The sequence below is a fragment of the Hibiscus syriacus genome, unplaced genomic scaffold (genome assembly GCF_006381635.1).
Source record: "Hibiscus syriacus cultivar Baekdansim isolate YM2019G1 unplaced genomic scaffold, ASM638163v2 tig00110610_pilon, whole genome shotgun sequence".
Lineage (NCBI taxonomy): Eukaryota > Viridiplantae > Streptophyta > Magnoliopsida > Malvales > Malvaceae > Hibiscus > Hibiscus syriacus.
This window is the reverse complement of record NW_024062800.1, coordinates 5,295,941-5,320,081: the sequence shown is the minus strand read 5'-3', so window position 1 is coordinate 5,320,081 and position 24,141 is coordinate 5,295,941. Positions and strand designations below refer to the sequence as shown.

General features: G+C 35.5%; 1 protein-coding gene across 1 annotated transcript; it reads right to left on the bottom strand.

Annotated features, from left to right (window-relative positions):
- Positions 1-213: 213 nt before the first annotated feature.
- On the bottom strand, positions 214-2,216 carry LOC120135470. The gene is made up of 2 exons (XM_039151745.1): positions 1,993-2,216; positions 214-1,683 (listed from the first exon to the last, which is right to left on the bottom strand). Exon 2 carries the CDS (start codon positions 1,673-1,675, stop codon positions 797-799), a length of 879 nt encoding a protein of 292 aa, XP_039007676.1. The 5' UTR covers positions 1,676-1,683; positions 1,993-2,216; the 3' UTR covers positions 214-796.
- Between the last annotated feature and the right edge of the window lie 21,925 nt (positions 2,217-24,141).

Genomic DNA, 24,141 nt, shown 5'->3' with positions numbered 1-24,141 from the left:
CCTCAGAGCAGGGGCTGCTAAAGCTCTTGGATCCTTCAGGAGCAGCTCAGCCATGTGAAGATGACTTTTCATACCATTGAATTTGTAAATTATATTGGAAAAGTGTCACGCCGTATTAAAATGAGTTCAATTCAATGTGCAACTCTATTTAGAGGTTTGATTCACCTGTAACAAAGATTAGCATCATCGATAGATCGGAGAAAGAGAGTAATCGAACGATCAGAACATAACGATACGTGAACTTACATTAGCAAACTAGAGATAATAGTGGTTGTTTCTTTAGTATAGTGCTCAACCACAACTGCAACATAAGTTGTTCTGCACATACCAGATGCAGAAACTAACCCCGACAATGATAACAACTAGACGCCACAACGATGGTGCCTGCGAAGCAAGACCAGTACATATATGACTAATGACTTAAACAAGTGTCCGACATTTAAAATGGGCCGTCTAATCTCCCCACCATTGATGCACATAAACACCAGCTCTTCTAAGGGACTTGAAGAGACCCATACAGCCTCCCTTCACTGCTCCCCCGCTGTCGATCGAGTCTGAGCAGTGAAGAAAAAGCTCATCAATGAAGCATATGATTCCACTTTTGAACAAATCTGATATAAGTTGCAACTCCACTGCACCTGCATTCATCTTCAGAACCACAAAATCTGCATATTGGACAGTATCTTTGAACCAGAGATGGAAGTCAAACTCTTCATCTTCAACAAATGGATCTGAATCATCTATCCTATCAGAATCTATGGAAGCCTTATTCATTGAACTCGATGTGATTCGATTTTCAGCAAGGCCCGGGTAATAAATAAAAGTTGATACCAGGCCTCTTGACATAGGATTTCATCACCGAAGAATTGTGATCGACGAAATAAAAATCGAAGGCTTGGTGATCCAGAGGATAAGATGGAAAGAACCAGCTTGTAACATTGGAGTTCATGTACTCACTGGCTCCGATATCGATATAGATCAAACACTGCTTCGTAGATACATTAACAAACTTAGGCAAATAAGCAATTCTTTTCTCAAACTCCATTGGCTTCTTCCCCATGAGAGGCTCTATGTGATTCAATACAGCTTTGTTCTTTGTCATAGATGGGCATTCAGCAGGGAGATGATATTGCTCGAAGTAAGAAATGTTTTCGAGTTTTTTCTCGAATACAACTAATGTGAATTCATTGAAATGATCAACATAAATAACAACTGAAGCTTTCAAAAGAGAAGAAACTGGGGTAGCTGACCTAATCAAGCTAGCAGGGTTTGAACCACTAAGACCAATAAGTATAGCCCCAATTCCACCAGGCCTAAGGACACGTTCAATCTCAAGCACAAGAAGAGCAGGGACAGATATCCTATCTGAATCCCTGGATAACACCAAATCATAAGAATTGTCCTCATAATCAAGTTCATAAACAAACTTCTTATGCTTGATAGAGAAGAAGGGGTGCCTATAAACCCCATTAACAGTAGAGAATCCCAAGTCTCTCAACGCCATAACAGCTGATACTGAGCCTTCACCAACACATAGAGCCTTTGCACTGTAACTCAACAGTTTCTTTCCCATTAGCGCTCTAACCACGCCGGTTGTCAAGTTCCCATCTTCCTTACATTGAAGGGATCCAAATGAGCCCCATACTTTGCTGAAGAACATGGTGCCTGGAAACATAAATGAAGCTGAAGAACCAGATTCAAGGGCACAGTCTGCAGAGGCAGAAAGGGTATACAACATTTGTGGATCCGCCCCAGATATGATTTGGAGTAATGGAACAATCGACAGTGCAACAGCAAACGCTAGGCCACGTAAAAGCACACATCTCACTAAAGACCCGCGAAAGATCATCAGTTTCAAGTTTTTAGAATCCATAGTCTTTTAACTCTTTCAAACTTGATATATAGCCAAAAAGATCCAATCTTTGATTGAGAAAAAGCAGGCGAAAATGAACACAAAACAAAACAAGGAAGCAAATCTAGCGAGTGCAAAACCTGGATGATGTGTGATTCCCGCCCACAAGGAGACCCATTGATCTTTGAGCAGTTAACCAGACCTTCATTGGAACCCTTTTACGTGGCTTCATTATTTTAGACATTGTAAAGACTTGAACTTTAACTACTCTAAATTACATCTTTTGATGAATTTGTCCAACCGAAATCTGGGTTTCAGAATTTTGATTGAAACACAGAAAATGAAAATGATTTTTTTCTATAATGAGATTTAGGTGCTTACAGGCATTGCATTATTGAAGTGAAGGTGCTAACGGTATATATGGAGCAATGAAGAGCAGTAAAACAGGTAGATCTGGGTCTGTATTATTGTAACTATACCACCAGGAGCAGCTAAGCAAAATAAAGAGTGTGGGACAAGATGAAGATGGTTGAGATACGTGTCAGCAAAAGAAAATTTTTCAGCTGAAAAGATTGGGCACCTGCAAACCAATTACATCTGACAGTGGCTTATGGACCCCATTACATTCGATCTTTTTCTATGGGCGCAAATCTGTCCGTAAATTCTAATAAGGGTCTCAACATGAGTTAGCAATTCGTTAATAGTTCGAAACTTATTCGGTTAAAATTTAATAAAAAATTGATTATGTTGACTCGATAAATGAGTTGAATCGAGTAAAATTAAACTTGATTTAATAAATTTGTAAACAACTCGTTAATTCTTTTTTATAATTTTTTTAGTTATCTTAAAAAATTATTTTATTATAAAATTATTAATCTACTAATAGATGATAAATGACTAATCTATTAATTTTCTAATAAATAATAAAAAATAATTATTAATTAATAATTATTATTTTATTACATCCAAAAATTAAACCGGAATTATTATTTTAATGTACTTTTGGATTATTATTTTGGAGTTTAGATTTTCAATTTGTTTCCTTCACTCTTTTGATAATTTTGGGGGTTAAATTTATCAATTTATGTTACATTAAGTTTTATATAGTATTAGTAGATTTCACCTATAGTTAAAAAAATAAGATAAAAATTTTGGTGAGCTTAACGAGCAACGAGATGAGTAACGAGCTTAACGAGCACAAATCGAGTAACCAGTTTTTTTAACAAGCACGAGTCGGAAAAAAATTTAATGAACAACGAATCAAATCGAGCAACAAATTCTTTTAACGAAAACGAATCGAGCACTACCCAATTCGCGATCGACTCACTCGATAAGCACCCATAGTTTTAACATGCATGTATAAGTTTAGTTCTCATACCATATAAGTTTTATTAAATGCCCTTTGAATTGTTGAATTCTCATGTTGCCTTTATGGACATGAATAGATGTTTTAATCATTTTATCGTGGTATTCATCGATAACATCTTAGCATAGTCTAAATATGAGGTCGAATACGACGAACGTCTAAGTGTACTCTTATATAAAATTAACTTTATGTTAAATTGAACAGATGTGAGTTCTAGCTCAAAGAAGTAATATTATTTATGGCACATTATTTTTGCCGAAGGTATTTGAGTGGTTCTAAAAAAAAGCTATATTCCATTCTGAATTGAAAGAAACTTAAGAATATGTCTTGTAACACCCTAATCCGATAACACAAAGTTGAACGATTAGAATGCTACACAGGACCATCATAGTGGTTAAGCCAAAAAATTTCTTTAAAATCACTGTAAATCAAACAGTAATACCATTTCAGGATAAAGGAAATCAACATAATTTAAAATAAGGTTTACATCGAGAGCTCACAAATAATATCTCAAAATAATACATCCAAGTGTTTAAAATAAAGTTATGACTCAAGTACAAAATGGGGGTCTATGAATAATACATGTCCTCTACGAAATAAGACACAAGACGTAGTTTGCTGCTCGAAAAGTCTAGAATATCCGCTAAGCGATAGGCTCCTCGAATGCTCCTCATAACGACCCGTTTACAGAAACAAATTTCGAATGTTGAGCTCACTAACCTAGTGTCACACTAACAACTATACCATACTAATAGTTTTCATTAAATGCTCGTGCAATCAGGTGCAATAAGGAAGTGAGTATACTCGTATACTTCATGCTACTCTATGGTATACATCATGGTATAGTCGGAGGGTTACACATCTCAGGACTCATGCCCCTCTAGTCTACCTAGAGTGAGGTCTGAAATCTCTACATTAGACACAACACCCAACTAACTCATCCCTCGCGAATGTTCGGGCCTCGCACCCCAGTTAGTCTCAAAGTGTCTCGCGCACTACCTAAAGATATCCAGACATTATATACTTCGTTACTAACCTCATTTGCTAGAGTAACACGAGTGTCCTGACAGTTTTCTTCGAGCATCAAACAAGGCTAGTTTTATGTCATCCTAGTTGATATTGTTTCTATCTGTATTTGCATATCAATTATGGTTCTCACCTACAATCTTATTTGAGGGTGTTTCAATGCTATTGGATCCTGCAACATTGCTCCTAAATTCCTTAGGTTTCTTGGCTAAAGATGTAAGAGGGTATCGATAATCAATCTTGGGTATCGATACTGTAGGGTTAAATCAAGCTGAAAATTGATGATTTGTATTGATACTATTAGACCAGCATCGATACTCAAGAGTTAGGGTATTGATACTTGTTAGGGTATTGGTACCAAATTTTGCTTTGATGTTTTGAAAAATACATCGTATCGATACTCCTATAAGGAGTATCAATACTTTACCCTTGGTATCGAAACTCCCATGAGTATCAATACGAATTTGGCTACAGGAATCGACTAAGTGCACTCGATATCGATATTAACCTATGAGTATTGAGACCCGACCAGCAGTATCGATACTCCTTGGATAAGTATCGATGCTTCCCTTCTGAAAACCCCTTTTTTAAGTCAGATGAAAAACAATATTGGTATTCTTATTCATGTACCAATACTCGAGCCCACAAATATCCTATTTGGGTATGAAAATGACTCCTAAAACTACCCCAAACCCCTACTAAGGTCCCCAAATCATTCTTAGAGTTTTATGTATGTAAGATATGATCATAAAAGGTATTTAAATATGCTAAAAACACCAATTACAATAATCTACCATGAAAGCTCATTTATGATTTTCAACATAATAATCTCTAACTAGATGCATTCCAAAGACTCACAAATGGTATGAAGGAGTTATGCATGTGAATTACCTTAGCTTCCTAGCTGCTAGAAACTCTCACAAATCAACTAAGGGTCAATTTGTCCTTCCCTCTTGCTTGGAGCTTTCGCCTACCTCTTTTACTAATAAAAAATGAGATAAATCAGTTACCAACTCATTTAGGAACTTGGATTAAAGTTAAGGACACTTTCTAACACTTAAATCCAGTAAAAACAAGTTGAAAATATTTGATTTCTAAAAACCCCACTAAAACCTATCTATGGCTACAATGGCTCATATCTTATGTTTGAAGGTTTAAATTAAAGATCTTGAAGTGGAGATTTTATTTCTTACCTTAGAATTCTTGAACTAGGCTTGTAGAACTAAATTCTTCATTCTCTATTCTAGTCTTGGAGGGGAAGAATATGGTGAGAAGGAAAGGAAGAAGGCAAAGAAGAGAGTGATAAAAAAGAGATGAACATGTATGAGATTATCTAATAATTATGGGATTTTTTCTTTTGTCTTAAAAACATGGTCCAATTACTCTTTTAGTTCTTTAACTTTCATTTTAAGGTTAAAAACCTTTTGACATCAATTGGGTCCAAACAAGCCCAATCCAAACTTTGAATGGAATAAGCTCTCCTACAAGGCAGTTGGGCTTGTCTAAACCATTTTAGGTTAACTTATAACTCCTAACCAAGGATTTGGGGCGTTACAAATCTCCCCTCCTAATAAGAAATTTTGTTCTCAAAATTTACCTGGGTAGAAAAGGTGTGGATACTGATGTAACATCATAAAAACCATATTAGTGACTAAATTGTAAGATTTTGAAAACTTTGTGTATAATTTAGAAACATTGAAAAGTTCAGGGATTTAATTGAAAATTATTTGAGTATGATTGATTAGTAAAGATGGAAATATAGAATGGTATATTGTTCTTTTGGAAATTAAGGAATTTAAAATTCTTAATGGGGTTTTATATCTCCACGTGGAGAAGAGTTAAGAAACTCCAGAGTTTTCTTCTTCTTTCTCCATCCTTTCTTCCTCCTTTCTACATGATTGTCTGGTCGAACGAGAACAAAGTTTGGACAATTCAACGAAGTAAGACTGAGAAAGAGAGAGATAAAGAGTTAGTTGGACTAAATGAGGCTAAGGTGAGTGTATATTATTATGTATATGGTGTTTTATGGAAATGCTACTTGGGATGAGTCTATTTCCAATATTTCCATTGCATGATTCCATGAATATAATTATATGTCTATGTGTTATATGCATCATTATATATGAGCTATGTTTGACACGTTATCATAAGTAACCATGATCTAGGTGGATATATGAGAATAAGAGATAAGCTATGTGAATCTGATGTATGTGAATACATGTATAGGTGACAAGCTATATGAAACTGAACTAAGAGAATATATAAAACTAGAATATAAGTCATGTGACAAGATCTATGTGATTACATGAATATAAGACATAAGCTATGTGAAAGTGATCTATATGACTATGTGAATATGTGGATATATGCTATGAGATATAATCTATGTGACTGCTTGACTATGTGAAATAAAAGAATAAATGGTATAACTAGTAAAGGCCATGTTATGTTATATGAGAGCTGATGGTATAATTTGCATGCCAAGAGTCGAGGGTTCTACGCGGTCATTCGAGACATATATGTGGTCTTTTAGGATATTTCTACGCGGTCGTTCGGGACATTTTATATGGCACTCAGTGCAAATTATATGAGTTTTGATGACAGAATTTGTGCACAACCTCAATGCACTCACATATCTTTAGTTTTCAGTGATGTACCATGGGCTAATAACATATATAAAAATAATTAACTTTTTATGAGATGACATGTTATTCTTTGTTAAATACATGATCATATTTGTTCTTGTTTTTGTGAGGTATGATGATTCAGGTAAGATATGAAAGTATGTAACTGAATGCTATGAAAGTAAGTAATTGCATGTTTCATTACTTCATTTATGCATATATGCCTCACTAAGTCTGTGACTTAGCGTGTGAGTATTTCACACGTAGGATTCAAAGAAACTTGAGGAGCAAGGATAAGAAGTTGGGACGACATATCTTTACCAGATCAGAAAATATATAGTAGTTCTTTTGTTATATGAAATATAGTTTGCATGTAATCATAAGTTCAAATATTATATTCTCTGATCGATTTTGTAAACCTTTTTTATTATATTTATATAAATTATCCAATTTATTTAATATAAGTTTCAAATTTTCCACTATTTTGTTCAAGTAAAATGATTTGAAAAGTTAAGGTGACACATCGGGTTCGTATCCGAGTCGGATACTGGTTGGGTGTTACGTTTAATGATATCAGAGCTAAGGTTTAGCTTATTCTGGGCATAAACTGAAGTCAAATGAGTATTGAAAAGTATACATACCAACAAAAAGTGAAAAACTTCTGATCTGATGATATGTGTCTTTTAAGAGTTTTATGGTATGTCTTTTAGATGTCATCTATATGAAGGGAGAAATAATAACCCTGAAGGTAGTAGTAATTCACCTGTCCTGGCCATGCAAGGTGAAGAGCGAACACCTCTTGTAGTAATTGTACAAGATCAAGGGTTATTTTTCAGAACATTGAATGTTATTCTGACGCGTTTTCAACCTCCTGATCCCTCAACTTCTAGAGTGAATGTAGTTAAGGAATTGAAAAGGTTAGGAGCACCCGAGTTCAAGGGTGAAGCTGAGGAAGGTTCTTTTGGTGCAGACCTTTGGTTAAATGATGTTAAGATAATGCTAGATGGACTCCACTTCTCTTAAGCGTCGAAATTAGATGTAATAGTTTCACTGTTGCGTGGTCAATCTAGAATATGGTAAATAAATGTTACCATGAGATTGAGAAATGATCAAGTGACATGGTCATTATTCTTAGAAGAATTTAAGCACAAGTATATTAGTGACCAGTTTATTAGACAAATGAAGTAAGAATTTATGAGTCTAAAGCAACAAAATTGCACCGTGTATGAATATGAGTGTGAGTTCATATAAGTTAAGTCGTTTTTACTGCCGAACTTATTCAGACTAAGAATGATGCATGTGAATGGTTTGTTGAAGGCTTACACCCCAAACTAAATGAGATATTGATAGTTTTGAATATGTTCTCATTTTAGGATGTGGTCAATCGTGCTAAAGCTCTAGAGAGAAGTTAGGATTAGAGGTTTGGAGAGCAGAAAGTTCATATGTCTAAGAGAACTGGTGCTTCGTCAAGTTCAGCACCATCAAGGAGAAGTAGAGATTCTGATTTTCAACCTCAGAATATCTCTAAGTTAGTTGCATATTCTACTAAAAGATCAAATTTAAGTCAATCAATGTAATGTCCGCATTACGGAAAGAATCATACAGGAGTATGTTGAGTGGTCCCCAAAGCCTGCTTTAGATGTAGTGACATAGGGCATTTTATTCGAGATTGTCCATTCATAACTAATGAGACTGAAAAATAAAGCAATCTGCTACGATATCTCAGAGAAATAGAGGTAGAAGTCGTGGACGAAATTACTCTGAGTCATCCACTCAACATAAGATACGTTTAACTGCTCGGGTTTACAATTTAAGGACTGACGAAGATGATGATAATCCAGATATCATTGTAGGTACTTTTCAATAGTGTGGTTAAGTAGTTTTGGTTTTGATAGATCTGGGATTAACATATTAATACATTAGTATCAAATTAGTGAGAGAATTGAAAATTCTAATTTGAAGTAATAAGTAATGAGGTGATAGGGACTAAACCATTATGGCATAATTCTCAGGAGAATAAGCTGTGTGGAATTGGTTTAAGGTATGAGAAACTTATTCTGAAAAATATATAAGGAGTTTATATGTTATTAATAAGTAATAATATAGAATAAGATTATGTGCAAGTAGTGCTGACTATCAAGGTTATATGTATTGTACTTCGAATGAGAATTGTACAAGAGTAAGGTTTTGTTTATGTTGTAAGCTATTGGAGAATGAGAAAATATTAAAGTAAAGGTAGCAACATGAGAACGTGAAGATGATATGCGTAAACAGTAAACCCATCTCTTTGTGTAGTGAAAATTCGATGATGAATTTTCTTAAGGGCAAAAACTAGATTAGTCACTAAATTGTAAGATTTTGAAAATTTCATGCCTAATTTAGAAACATCAAAAAGTTTAGGGGTTTAATTGGAAATTATTTGAGTATGATTGATTAGTACAGATGAAAAGATAGAAGGGTATATTGGTCTTTTTGCAATTAAGGAATTTAAAATTATTTATGGGGTTTTATATCTCCATGTGGAGAAGAGTTAAGAAACTCTATAGTTTTATTCTTCTTCTTTCTTTATCCTTTCTTCTTCCTATCTACATGACTGCTTGGCTAAGATATCGAATGAAAGCAAAGTTCGAATAATTCAACGAAGTAAGACTGAGCAAGAGAGACATAAAGAGTTGGTTGGACTAAGTGAGGCTAAGGTGAGTGCATATTATTATATATATGGTGTTTTATGGAAATGAGACTTGCGATGAATCTATTTCCAATATTTCCATTGCATGATTCCATGAATATAATTACATGTCTGCGTGCTATATGCATCATTATAGATGAGATACATATGTAACCATGATCTGGGTATATATATGAGAATAAGAGATAAGTTATGTGAATCTGATGTATGTGAATACATGTATAGGTGACAAGCTATATGAAATTAAACTAAGTAAATATATGAAACTAGAATATAAGTCATGTGACAAGATCTATGTGATTACATGAATATAAGACATAAGCTATGTGAAAGCGATCTATGTGACTATGTGAATATGTGGATATATGCTATGAGATATGATCTATGTGACTGCTTGACTATGTAAAATAAAAGAATAAATGGTATGACTAGTAAAGCCCATGTTATGTTATATGAGAGTTGATGGTATAATTTGCATGCCAAAAGTCGAGGGTTCTAAGCAGTCATTCGGGACATATATGTAGTCCTTCGGGATATTTCTACACGGTCGTTCGGGACATTTATATGGCACTCAGTGCAAATTATATGAGTTGTGATGAGAAAATTTGTGCACAACCTCAATACACTCACATATCTTTCGTTTTTAGTGATGTACCATGGGCTAATAATATATATAAAAAGAATTAACTTTTTATGAGACGACATGTTATTCTTTGTTAAATACATGATCATATGTGTTCGTGTTTGTGTGAGATATGATGATTCAGGTAAGATATGAAAGTATGCAACGGAATGCTATGAAAGTAAGTAACTGCATGTTTCATTAGTTCATTTATGCATATATGCCTCACTAAGTTTGTGACTTAGTGTGTGAGTGTTTCACACGTAGGATTCGAAGAAACCTGAGGAGCAAGGATAAGAAGTTGGGATGACATATCTTTACCAGGATCAGATCAGAAGCAATATATATAGTATGTTATTTTGTTATATGAATTATAGTTGGCATGTAATTATAAGTTCAAATAGTATATGCTCTAATCAATTTTGTAAACCTTTTGATTATATTTATGTAAATTATCTAGGTTATTTAATATAAGTTTCAAATTTAATGTGACACCTCGGGTTTGTATCCGGGTCAGATATGGGTTGGGGTGTTACAAATGTAGCTACAAGTCATCATTGGTTTCCCAAGTTGCTTCTTCGACGTCATGGTTCCTTCACAGAACCTTCACTAGAGGAATTCGCTTGTTCCTTAGCTCATTCATGTCCCTTACCAAGATTTTTATCACCTCTTCCTCATAAGTCATGTCCTGGTTTACCTCAATTTTCTCTACGGGTATGATATGAGAGGGGTCGGAGTGGTATCTCCTAAGAATGGACACATGTAATACATTGTGAATGCTTTCCAACTCTAGGAGCAAGGCCAAACAGTAGGCTATGGGTCCAATCCTTTTAAGTACCTCATACGAACATGTGAAGCGCGGGGTCAACTTTCATTTCCGTCCAAACCTGAGTATATTCTTCCACAGAGACATAGTGAGGAACACGTTGTCTCTCACGGCAAACTTGATATCTTTATGTTTCAAGTACACTTATGACCTTTACCTATCAGAAGCTTTCTTTAACCAACTTTGAATCAATTGGACATTTTCTTTAGTTTCTCTAGTCAAATTCGGGCCCATTATCTTTCCCTCACTGAGCTTTGTCCAACAAAGCAGAGTTCTATACTTGTGTCCGTATAAAGCCTTGTACGAAGCCATTTGGTTACTGGATTGATAGCTATATTTGTAGGAAAACTCGACTAGTGGCAAATGGTCCTCCAAACTAACTTCAAGGTCTATGATGGTGCACCTAAGTATGTCCTCTAATATCTAAATAACATGTTAGGACTAATTGTCTATTTGAGTATGAAACTCATTGCTAAAAGGGAGTTTGGTACCTAAAGATTCATGTAAAGCTTTCCAAAATAGGGAAGTGAAGTAAGGATCTCTATTTGAAATGATCGATGTCAGTACCCCATGTAACCTCACAATCTCACGGACATATAACTGTGCAAACCGTTCTAAGGTGTAACACATCCGAACGCCAAGAAGTGAGCAGTCTTGGTCAAAATGTCAACTATAACCCAAACTGCATCGTACCTTTACCTAGTCATAAGTAACCCTGTCACGAAGTTCATAGTTACTCTTTCCCACTTCCACTTTGGTATTTGAATCGACTGAAGCAACCCTAAAGAAACATGGTGTTCCACTTTAACTTATTGACATACTAAACACTTAGCAATGAAATCAGACACTTCTCTCTTCATGCCGACCACCAAAATAATGGTTGAAGCTCTTGGTACATTTTATTACTATTGAGGTGGAATGAGAGCATACTACAATGTGCTTCATATAGGATCTTGCTATGCAACTGCTCATTTAAAGAAACACATAAATGACCTATAAAGAAGAGAAAATCTCTATCATGCAATTTAAAACCTGGGCCTAACCTAGGTAGACTTGCTCACCGCGAGCCCTCAGGCGACTGTCAAAACTCTACAACCTTTTAACTTTGATCACTAACTTGGGCTCTACTCACAACTCGACCAAAATTCAACCATCTCAAACATGTTAATAATGTCCTCAAATCTGACATCAACTTCCTACTCAAAGAATCAGTGATTATGATGGTCTTCCTTGAGTGGTAGTCAATTACACAATCATAGTCTTTTAACAATTCGACCTATCTACATTGTCTCACATTAACTTCTTCTGCGTAAGTAGGTACTTAAGGCTTTTATGATCAGTGAAGATGTGACATTTCTTGCCAAAAAGGTAGTGTCTCTAAATCTTGAGAGCAAATACTACAACTGCAAGTTCTAAATTGTGGGCAGGGTAATTACGCTCATAGAGCTTGAGTTAATGAGATACATAGGCTACCATTTTTCCTTCTTGCATTAGAACACAGCCAAGTCCACTCAGCCAAGCATCACAGTGAAGTCTTTTCCTAACTCTAGTTGGGTTAGAATAGGGGCTTGGGTTAAAATGGCTTTCAACTGCTCAAAACTTTTCTATTATTTCTCGTACCAAACAAACGGTACTCTCTTATGAAGTAGTTTAATCATTAGGGTCATTATCATCGAGAAACCCTTTACAAATCAACGATAGTACCCTACAAGACCTAAGAAATTGCATATTTTGGTAACTTTCTTCAATGGCTCCCATTCTAAAACCACTCGAATCTTTTGAGGATCAACCTGAACATCATATGTTGCTACTACATGACCTAAAAATGAAACATCAAACAACCAAAACTCACATTTTCCAAACATGGCGAGCAACTGATGATCTTGTAGGGTTTATAAAACTATACAGAGGTGTCGGTCATGTTCTTCCTCTAACCATGAATATACCAAGATATAATCTATTAAGACCACCATGAACTGGTCTAAGTATGGGTGAAAGTCTCTATTCATTAGATCCATGATGCTACCAGGGCATTGGTGAGTCCAAACGACATTACAAGGAACTCATAGTGACCATATCATGTCTTAAACGTCGTCTTTGTTATATCGACATCTTTAACTTTAACTGGTAGTACCCGAACCTCATATCTATCTTGGAGAATAAGCATGCTCCTTTAAGTTAGTCGAAGAGGACTTCGATTCTTGGAAGGGGATAGTGATTTTTGATGGTTAACTTATTGAGTTACCTGTAGTCGATGCACATCCTCATCGATCTGTCCTTTTTTTTAACAAAGAGAATCAATGCTCCCCAATGAGAAATAATTGGCCAGATGAAACCTTTCTCCAACAAATCTTGAATATAAGCTTTTAACTCTTTCAATTATGTCAGTTCTATACAATAATGGGAAATAGATACTGAGGTGGATCCTGGCATCACTTTGATACTGAACTATATAACTTTCGATCAGGTAGCAACCCTAGCAACTCCTTTGGAAAAACATCTGGAAAGTCTCGAACAATTATGATTTCCTTAACTCTTGAAACTACGACTTGGGTGTCAATAACATGAGCCAAGTAGCTTCACAACCTCAATCTAACACCATCTACGTCTTGATGGTTAACATAATCCTTGTACACTTATACTTCTCACTAACTATCACTATCTTGGTTCGATCACTATTCCTAAGTTTGAGTTATCTAGATTTGCATCTCAAGCTTGCATCATGCTCTGACATCCAATCCATGCCCTAGATCATGTTGAACTCTCTGAAAGGTAGCTCCATTAGATTGGCCAAAAATGTCTCGTCTTGAATCTCAACGAGACATCTATGGTGAACCTTTTCCACTATGATATCTAATACTAATGGGATAGACACTGGACCCCTAACTCAAGATCCTCAATGGGAATATTCCTCTCTCGCACTAGGTCATAACAAATATAGGAGTGTCTAGACTCCAAGTCTACTAAAGCGGTAACTGGAATGGAAAATACTATAGAAGTACATGAGATCACATCAACCACGTTACACTCCTCTTGGGCCTTGACTGCATACTGGTGTAAGGCCACTCTAGGTTTGGAATCAGCTACAAATCGAGTTGTACCCTACTAAACTACCCAGATGCAGTACCCCTTCTTCTTTAAGGTCCTCTACCCCTTAGAACTGACTATGCAGACCTCTGGGTCAATATTGATGTTGCACTTCGTGCCTTGGGGAAATCTCTAATGAAGTGGTCCAAGGAACTACGGCCAAAAAACCCTTGGACCCCTGTTGGCGAAGTCCCAAATGCCTTATACCATAGACTGAGTAATTGGGTTGGGAAGGTACCCTTGACGAACTACCAACGCTCGTAATAAAATCTTACGCTAAGGGTCTCCTATGGTGTTCATATATACCCCCTCTTTTCGTGCTCTGTTTGGACCTACTAGGATGACCCGGAAAAGTCCTCCAAGATCCTTGGTAGTCCCTAGCCTTCTTAGCCAAAGGCTGGGAAGGTCTTGGAGTTTTAACCCCACTATCCTACTCTGATTGGAAGCGGTGTCTGACGTTTTATCTCTCATTCCTATAACCCACTCTATTGTTTTCTCCTGGTGAACCAACTAAGCAAAGACCCTCGATGGATCAGTGACTAGATGGGTGAGGATTTCCATGTTGAGGCCCTCTCTAAACCTCCTATAATTGTGATACTCAGATGCTACCAACTCTAGTGTGTACCGGCTCAAATGGAGAAACTCTCTCTCATACTCGAATACAAACTGATCTTCCTACGTCATGTACAGAAACTAGTCCCTCAAATTATTTATATGAGCCTCGACTATGTACTTCTGACGAAAATCATCCAGAAGTGCTCCCAGGTGGGTTACTCAGGCTCTATCGTCATCTCAACTATCTCCCACCAGTCTATAGTGTCACCTTTTAGCAAGGTGGTGATGTATTCTAGCATCCCCTCTGGGGGTAAACTACAGTTGACGGAGTTTCCTAAAAGTCTCTCTCAACCACTAATCAACAACTATCAAGTTATCATCTCTAGAGCCGAAGAAGTTTTTGGCCTTGTAACTCCGGAGCCTCTCTAAGGGAGACTCCTAAGGTGTTGTAGCTGGAAGGGCTGACGGAGCTGGCTGGGTAGGTGGTGTAGCAGGTGCTTTAGGAATGGCTCTCACTATGTGCCTAAGGGCGGTTGTCAGGTCTTAGAAGAAGGTCTTCTTGTCGACCCTTGTATCTCCAGGACCTCATACTTGGAATTCGAAATGAACTTTTCACCGGCATCATCATCTAAACTCTGAGATTAAGACAAAACAAGGAGTTATCCTCGTTTCTTGGAGCGGCATCATTGTCCATGTCTAAACTCTGAGATTAAGACAAAACAAGGAGTTATTATCGCTATTCTAGACATGAAAGCACTTTTGACTCCCTCAAGGCATGTATACTTATAGACTCTTATTGAATCTAACCCGCAGGTCTTTCAACCTGACGCTTTGATACCACTAAATTTAATACCTTAATCTGATACGACATAAAGTCGATGCTACATGGTACCACTAGAGTGGTTAACCCAATTTTTTTTTAAACCATTATAAATCAAACAGTAATATCATTTCAGGATAAAGGAAATCAACATAATTTAAAATAAAGTTTACATCAGGAGCTCTCAAATAATATATCAAAATAATGCATCCAAGTGTATTAAATAAAGTTATGAATCAAGTACAAAATGGGGGTTTGTGAATAATACATGCCCTCTAAGAAATATGACTCAAGAGGTACTTTGTTGCTCATAAAGTCTGGAACGTCTGCTGAGCTCACTAGACTATTGTCATACTAACTAAACCATACTAAAAGTGTTCATTAAATGTCCATGCAATCAAATGCAATAAGGAAGTCAGTATATGTATATACTTCACGCTACTCTAGGGTACACATTATAGTTTGGTCGAAGGGTTACACATCTCGGGACCCATACCCCTATAGTCTATCTAGGTGAGGTCTAAAACTCTAAATCATAAACAAAATCCAACTAAACCATCCCTTATGGATGTTCGGGAGTTAGTCTTAAAGTGTTTTGTGCACTACCTAAGGATATTCAGACATTCTATACTTCGTTACTAACTTAATCTACTAAAGTAACTTGGGTGTCCTGACTATTTTCCTAAGCATCAAACAAGGCTAGTTTTATGTCATCCTAGTTGATATTGTTTCTATTTGTATTTGCATATTAATTTTGATTCTCACTTATAATCTTATTTGATAGTGTTTCAGTGCTATTGAGTACCTCAACATCGCTATTAAATTCCTTGGGTTTCTTACCCAAAGATGTATGAGGGCATCAATACTCACCCTTGGGTATCGATATTGTAGGGTTAAATCAACTTGAAAATGGGTGATTAGTATCGATACTCACGAGATAGCGTATCGATACTTGCTAGGGTATCGGTACCAAATTTTGCTTCAATGTTTTGAAAAATACTTCAATATTGATACTCCTATAGGGAGTATCAGTACTCTACCCTTAGTATCGATACTCTCATGAGTATCGATACGAATTTAGCTACTGGAATCGGCTAAGTGCACTCGGTATCGATACTACCCTATGAGTATCAAGACCCGACCAGTAATATCGATACTCCATGGATAAGTATTGATACTTCCCTTTCTAAAACCCTTATGTTTTAAGCCATATGACAAAAATATCGGTGTTGTTCCTATGGTATCGAAACTCAAGCACAAAAATACCCTATTTGGGCACAAAAATAACTCCTAAAACCACCCCAAAGCCCTACCGAGGTTTCTAAATCATTCTTAGAGTTTTATGTATGAGATAGAGAATTATAAAAGGTATTTAAACATGCTAAAAACACCAATTACGAGAATCTACCATGAAAGCCCATTTATGTTTTTCAATATAAGACTCTCTAGATAGATGCATTCTAAAGACTCACAAATGATATGAAGGAGTTGTGGATGTGTTACCTTAGCTTCCTAACTATTGAAAACTCTCTCAAATCAACCAAGGGTCAATTTCTCCTTCCCTCTTGTCTTGGAGCTTTCCCCCATCTCTTTCACTAATAAAAACGAGCTAAATGAGTTACACTCATTTAGGAATGTGAATTGAAGTTAAGGACACTTCCTAACACTTAAATCCACACAAAAAAAAAAGATGAAAAGGTTTGATTTCTTAAATCCCCACTAAAACCCACATATCACTACAATGGCTCAAATATTTTGTTTGGAGGTTTGAATTGAAGCTTTTAAAGTGGAGATTTTATTTCTTACCTTGGAATTCTGGAACTAGGATTGTATATCTAAAAGCTTTAATATTTGTTATAGTCTTGGAGGGGAAGAATATGGTGAGAATGAAAGGAAAAAGACAAAGAAAAGAGTGATGAAAAGGAGAGGAACGGGCGTGAGATCATCTCATAATTAAGAGATTTCACCTTTTGTTTTAAAAATTGATCCAACTACTCTTTTAGTCTTTAAACTTTCATCCTAAGGTTAAAAATGACATTTTTTAAATCAATTGGGCCCCAAACCAAGCCTAATCAAAACTTTAAATGGACTAAGCTCTCCTACAAGGAAATTAGGCTTGTCTAAACCATTTCGGGTTAACATGTAACTCATAACCTAGGATTGGGGGCATTACATGTTTGATATTTGAAACTTCATGGGTTTAACGAGATATTATTGGAGATTTGTAAAAAGGGTTTTTAATCATTGTGGCACCTTTGATGAAGCTTCTAAGAAAGTACATTACATTTGTATGATCTAAAGCTCAACGATCAAGTTTTAAAAAGTCAAAGATAGTTTTGACACAAACTCTAATTTTGATATAACTCAAATATGGAAAATATTATATAATTTCTATTAATGCCTCATATATTGATCTTGGATGTATGCTTATGCAGGATGAAAATATAGTGGTTAATACATCATAATAGTTCAAATCACATAACTTAAATTACCCTACCCATGATCTTGAGTTACGAGGAAGTGAATCTTTATATTGATGCCTCGTATACTAATCTTTGTTCCTTTAAATTGAGATTTGAAGCCAGTTTTAGTTTCATCTCTAGTAGAAGATGCCTTAAAAGATTTGAGCATTAACGTCATGAGGGACAAAGGTGTTGAAGGTAAGGACGTGACCAAAATCACCTCATCTCCGTCAGGTTGTATGCTAAACAATAAGATAATAGAGGAACTTCATGTAATTTGCAACAACAACAAAATCATAATAATGCTTGTAAACTTTCCCTATTGACCAATCCGAGAGAATAAGAGATATTTTTGTAAGGGTGTTGAACTATTTATTTATCTTTAATTTTAATAAAAGATTCATTCATTTTATTTCTCATTTGAAAAACATTATTGTCTACATATTATTTGTTTCAATAATTTTTTATCATTTATTTATATATTATTTCATTTTATTTATTCAATATGGGATAGATTCTCCCGTTTGCATATCATCTTAATAAATTTAGAGTGAATCAAGCGCAGATTTTACTTGTTATTCCAATTTATAAAGAGCTCAACAATCTTTAACCCCTTTGCATGCCTCCACATAAAGTTCAGAAGACCTCCACAAGTCCTTTGAACTACATCGCTCAGAGTAAAATGATTTTGCAACATAGTCACTGAGGGCATCCACTTCATTCGTTGACAAAAGATATGATAGTTGGTGAGGATCCGCCGGAAACTTTATTCAATTGACTCGAAGCCATCCCGTAAGTGTTTAGCACTTTTTTAACGATGGTGTACGCTTGGAGATAGAACACATTGTCTAAACCGAATAAGGGCAATTATAACCACTCCCAATCACCGCTTGAAACTTCGCGACAATCATCAGGCAACACGACCTTAAAAGGATATCAAACTCAATTTTAAAATTTTCTCATCTCAAACCACGACTCAATAGATGGTTTTTGGTCTCATTATGATTAGTCTTACACACGAAAGAGCAAACTTCCATGCACCAGAGCCAATTAGTTTGCCTTCATCTTATTATCATGGTTTTTTATCTTTTTTGTGACACTTTTCTTCATCATTGTAATAAGAAATTTTATAGAAAAACAAGAATATTTCAGAAAAATATTATGACTGGATAAAAAATAAATACGGATTCAGACAAGGGAATTAAGAATTTTGTCCCCATTTTCTTTAAATAGTTGGAGAATGCAATATCTTCTCAATTGTCAAAATATTGTGCCTTTTGACTACAAAAATTGTAGAACGATATGTGTGTAAGCCTTTAGCCATTCAAAAACAATCATCACAACAATGTTCTAAAAATGACTCATTAAATGCAAGAAATATTTTCACACGTAAGCTTGGGTCAATTTATTTTATGATATTTCCTCTGCCAAAATGGACAAGTATTCTACTCTCTGAATCTTTGCAAATCGAAACCTTCGGACGAAGTCCTCCATTCACCACCATTAAAAATATTTTGAAACGACCGCTAACTGGCTCACGCAAGGACAGATGCACTAAATCTCATAAAGATCAAATGCATCTCCATTAAAATAATTATATTAAAATTTTAAAACTCATTTTTTAATTTTTAAATCCGTCACTAAACTCACGTGATATGATAAATAAAGCCAAATTAATTATTAATAGTTAATATCTATTTGTTCTGATAACTTACTAGCAATCATTATGTCTCTAAGTTTGAGACTAACATTAAAGATGATTATATGTAAACCCCTCACTTATGGGAATCTCTCTGCAGCTTTTCTTCTCTCAAATTAATTATTAATAGTTAATATCTATTTGTTCTGATAACTTACTAGCAATCATTATGTCTCTAAGTTTGAGACTAACATTAAAGATGATTATATGTAAACCCCTCACTTATGGGAATCTCTCTGCAACTTTTCTTCTCTCAAATTAATTATTAATAGTTAATATCTATTTGTTCTGATAACTTACTAGCAATCATTATGTCTCTAAGTTTGAGACTAACATTAAAGATGATTATATGTAAACCCCTCACTTATGGGAATCTCTCTGCAACTTTTCTTCTCTCTAGGCTAGTCATGACCATCGTCCTTGCCTTTCATTTCCATTATATTACTAATCATGACTATCCATCTAATAGCCATCTAAATCAGAAGGAATAAATTACTTAGGCGTCACAACCCAAATGTTTTAATGGAGAAGATACTTAAGGTATATATGGAGCAACAGAAGTAAAACGGGTAAATCTAGATCTCTATTATTGTAACTACGCGATAAGGTGGAGCAAAGCGAAATAAAGTGTGGGTCAAGATTAAGATTATTGAGATAGGTAGCAGCAAAAAGTGTAAATATGACGGATAGTCTAAGGGGGATCCAAATAACGCCGGTCCGCTGCCGCCTGTTCTTCAACTCTTCGAGGTGCTTCCTTAATCTAGAACCGGTCATCGTCCTCAGAGCCACCAGCCTCCGCCAATAGGTAAGCCACTTGATTTCCATCTCTTGGGGGTGTATCTAAAACGGCGTCTCTGGAATGCTTTCGCTCTCTGACTAATTTCCCATATCAGAGGACATATCTCTGATCTGTCAGAATTTGGGGAAATATGTTTCTCTATCACCGACTTTGCGTCCCCTTCAACTTCTATCTCACCGAAACCCATATCTGCGGCCAAGAGGACTGCATGCAAAGCCTTAAACGCCTCCGCTAAAAACGTTGAGGTAACCCTGGATACCCTTCTTTTGCATGCACAGATGATCTGGCCTTCTTCATTTCTGATAATTACTCCGGAACAGGCGACCTTTTGTAGATGGAAATAGCGAGAGTCAAAATTTAACAGCAAGGATCTGAGGAGCTTTCTAACGACAATGGGATAGAGGTATTCTTTCAAATGGGTTTTGTTGTAACCGGTTTTTGTCCGAATACGAATTTTTACTTGGTGGAAAAAGTGATGTGAATAAATAAATGGTTTTGTTGAAATGTTTTGGAGTCGCCATCAACCTTTTTAGGTTAGGTAAGTCGAATACCTAAAAATCATCTTTTAAAAGTGTTTTTAAGAAAACATCGTTTAAAAGATAAACCGGTCTGCGCATAACCAGAAATTCTTTCTTTTTAGTAATAAAAAGATATTTGTGGTCGGTTACGTTTGGGGAAAGATTAGCATCCCACAACGCCCAAAATTGGTACATGTCGATTATAAATTGTCTCTAATAATAGAATTTAAGAATTCGAATATAAATTTAATTTATGATCCTCTTATTCTAGATTTAATAGCATAATTTTAAAGAAAGACATATAAAATGATTTTTATAAAACTAAATAAAATATTTATTTATTTAAAAATTACAGAAAATGACATCTAGTTGCTTTAATACAACTCATTTATTTGATATTAAAAATAAATAAATATTAGAAAATATGATAATTTAAATAAAACTAAATTAAATATAATATTTTATTTATTTAAAAATATCATAAAATGACATATAATTACTTTAAGACAACTCATTTCTTAATATAAAAAAATAAATAAATATTATTATTTAATTAAATATATTTATATGAAATAAAATAATAATTAAATATAATATTTAAAATATTGAAACATATAGGGTAATAATAAAAAATTGCAATTAAACAGTAACTAACTTGAATGAAATTAAAAATATAAGATTAAATTAAAAAGCAATAAAACTTATGGTCAAAAATGAAAAGAAGTAAAATATCAGTGACTAAAGTGTAAAATATCAGTGACTAAAGGCTATAATTCGAATTATTAAAAAAATAATTACTAATAGTGTAATTTATTCATAATTAATTAATTCGGGTTAAAATATAAATTATAAAAATTATTAGGGACTAAATAGGTATTTACCCTAAATATATATAAATATTGATAATGACTAAATTATAAAGAAAATAAAACTGAAAGACCGAATTAAAATGTACATAAATTGATTTTAGTGGCTAAAATGAAAGTTTACAACCTTCGGGTGGCTGCGGGCATGATTTTCCCTTGAGGGAAAATACACAAACACCCCTCCCCTAAAATGACGTCGTTCGGGGAGGGTATTTAAACCCAAAAACCGGCCCCCATAGGCCGGATTTCTTCAATTTCCTTTTTTTCTCTCTCTAAAAGAGAGAGATGCCAAAATGCTCTCTCCTCTCTCTAGGTTTCCCTCGTCAAAGGGAAATCGGTCGCCGACCGACAGTCGTGCTCCGATGTCGATCACCGCCGTCGGCCACTGTCGAAGGTGGCTGGAATTTCCAAAATTACCCCATAATATAGAGTTCGACCTCCTAAGGTCGAATATGGCCTCCGTTTTTCTTAAAAAGCTGCTAATCGGAGCAAATCTACGATTTATACCTCCGGTTTTCGAATGCTTCGGAGGCGCGTAGTGGTGCGTGGTGGCTCCGATGACGATGGTAAGTCTCTTCCTCCTCTCTCGGTTATTTTTCGTTGTTGGTGTTGCTTTGTTGTTCTCTGTTTGCCTCGTGGTTTTTGGTCTCCGTTTGTGTTGTTTGCTTGCTGTCGTGGTGTCTCTCGTTCTTGCTCTCTTCTTCTCTATTTGTAGGTGGCCGACTTTTATAAGCCTCGATGAGGCTCTCATCAGACCGGGTATAAGAGGGGTTTTCGGTGAGTCACCGAACTATGGTGGTGACTCACCCTATAGTTGCGACGTGGGCGGCCATCTGGCCTTCTGGAGGCTTCGGCGTGGCGGCGGCATCGTGGCATGGTCGGAGTGGAGCACCTGACAGTGGAGCGTCGGCAGGGCTGATTGGTCCACCTAAGGCGGTGCTAAAAATAGGTTGGGCCTGGACCGAATTGGGCTTCTCAGAAATATGGGCCTTCGGGTTTGGTTTGTAAAAATATTTATAATTATATATTAATAATAATATTTATAATAAAAATAATAATATAATAATAATATTTATAATAATAATAATAATAATAATAATAATACTTTTAAAAAAAAATGAAAAAATTAGTGTTTATAGCTGCCCCTCTTTGTTCATTCTTGTGTTAACAAGAATAAAGCAAAGACGAAAAATACAATATTTTTTTCATTTGGCTTCTTTTGAGTAGGATGCAAATGTTGAAAACATTCTGCCTAGAGGTATTATGAATGGCCCTGAGGTCTTATCATCTTGCACTGTAGGTCTTACAGATGACCCGAAGGATTTAAGATCAAGAAACCTTTGAAAATCAATTTCTTAAAATCTCATTTGAAAACATCATGCACTGGAGGTCTTATGGATGGCCCTGAGGTCTTATCATCTTGCACTGTAGGTCTTACAGATGACCCGAAGGATTTAAGATCGAGAAACCTTTGAAAATCAGTTTCTTAAAATCTCATTTAAAATATCCTGCACTAGAGGTCTTACAGATGACCCGAAGGATTTTAGATCAAGAAACCTTTGAAAATCAGTTTCTTAAAATCTCATTTAAAAACATCCTGCACTGGAGGTCTTATAGATGACCCGGAGGATTTTAGATCAAGAAACCTTTGAAAATTAGTTTCTTAAAATCTCATTTAAAAACATCCTGCACTGGAGGTCTTATAGATGACCTGGAGGATTTTAGATCAAGAAACCTTTGAAAATCAGTTTCTTAAAATCTCATTTAAAAACATCCTGTACTGGAGGTCTTACAGATGACTCGAAGGATTTTAGATCAAGAAACCTTTGAAAATCAATTTCTTAAAATCTCATTTAAAAACATCCTGCACTGGAGGTCTTACAGATGACCTGGAGGATTTTAGATCAAGAAACCTTTGAAAATCAGTTTCTTAAAATCATTTAAAAACATCCTGCATTGAAGGTCTTACAGATGACACGGAGGCTTTAAATATCAAAAAGCTCTCGAAGGCTTTTTGAAAACATCCTGCACTGTAGGTCTTACAGATGACCCGGAGGCTTTAAATATCAAAAAACTCCTGAAGGATTTTTGAAAACATCCTGCACTGTAGGTCTTATGGATGGCCCTGAGGTCTTATCATCTTGCACTGTAGGTCTTAAAGATGACCCGAAGGCTTTAAATATCAAAAAGCTCCCGAAGGCTTTTTGAAAACATCATGCACTGTAGGTTTTATGGATGTGGGAAATAGTTTACTAAGTAAGAAACTTTGGAAATCGTTTTCTTACTATTCAACAATTTCATTTTCAGAAAAGATTAAATGAGAAACTTTG

Excerpts from the sequence above, each read along its gene's own strand:
- LOC120135470 (XM_039151745.1), bottom strand. The coding sequence starts at position 1,675 with ATGTTTCCAGGCACCATGTTCTTCAGCAAAGTATGGGGCTCATTTGGA.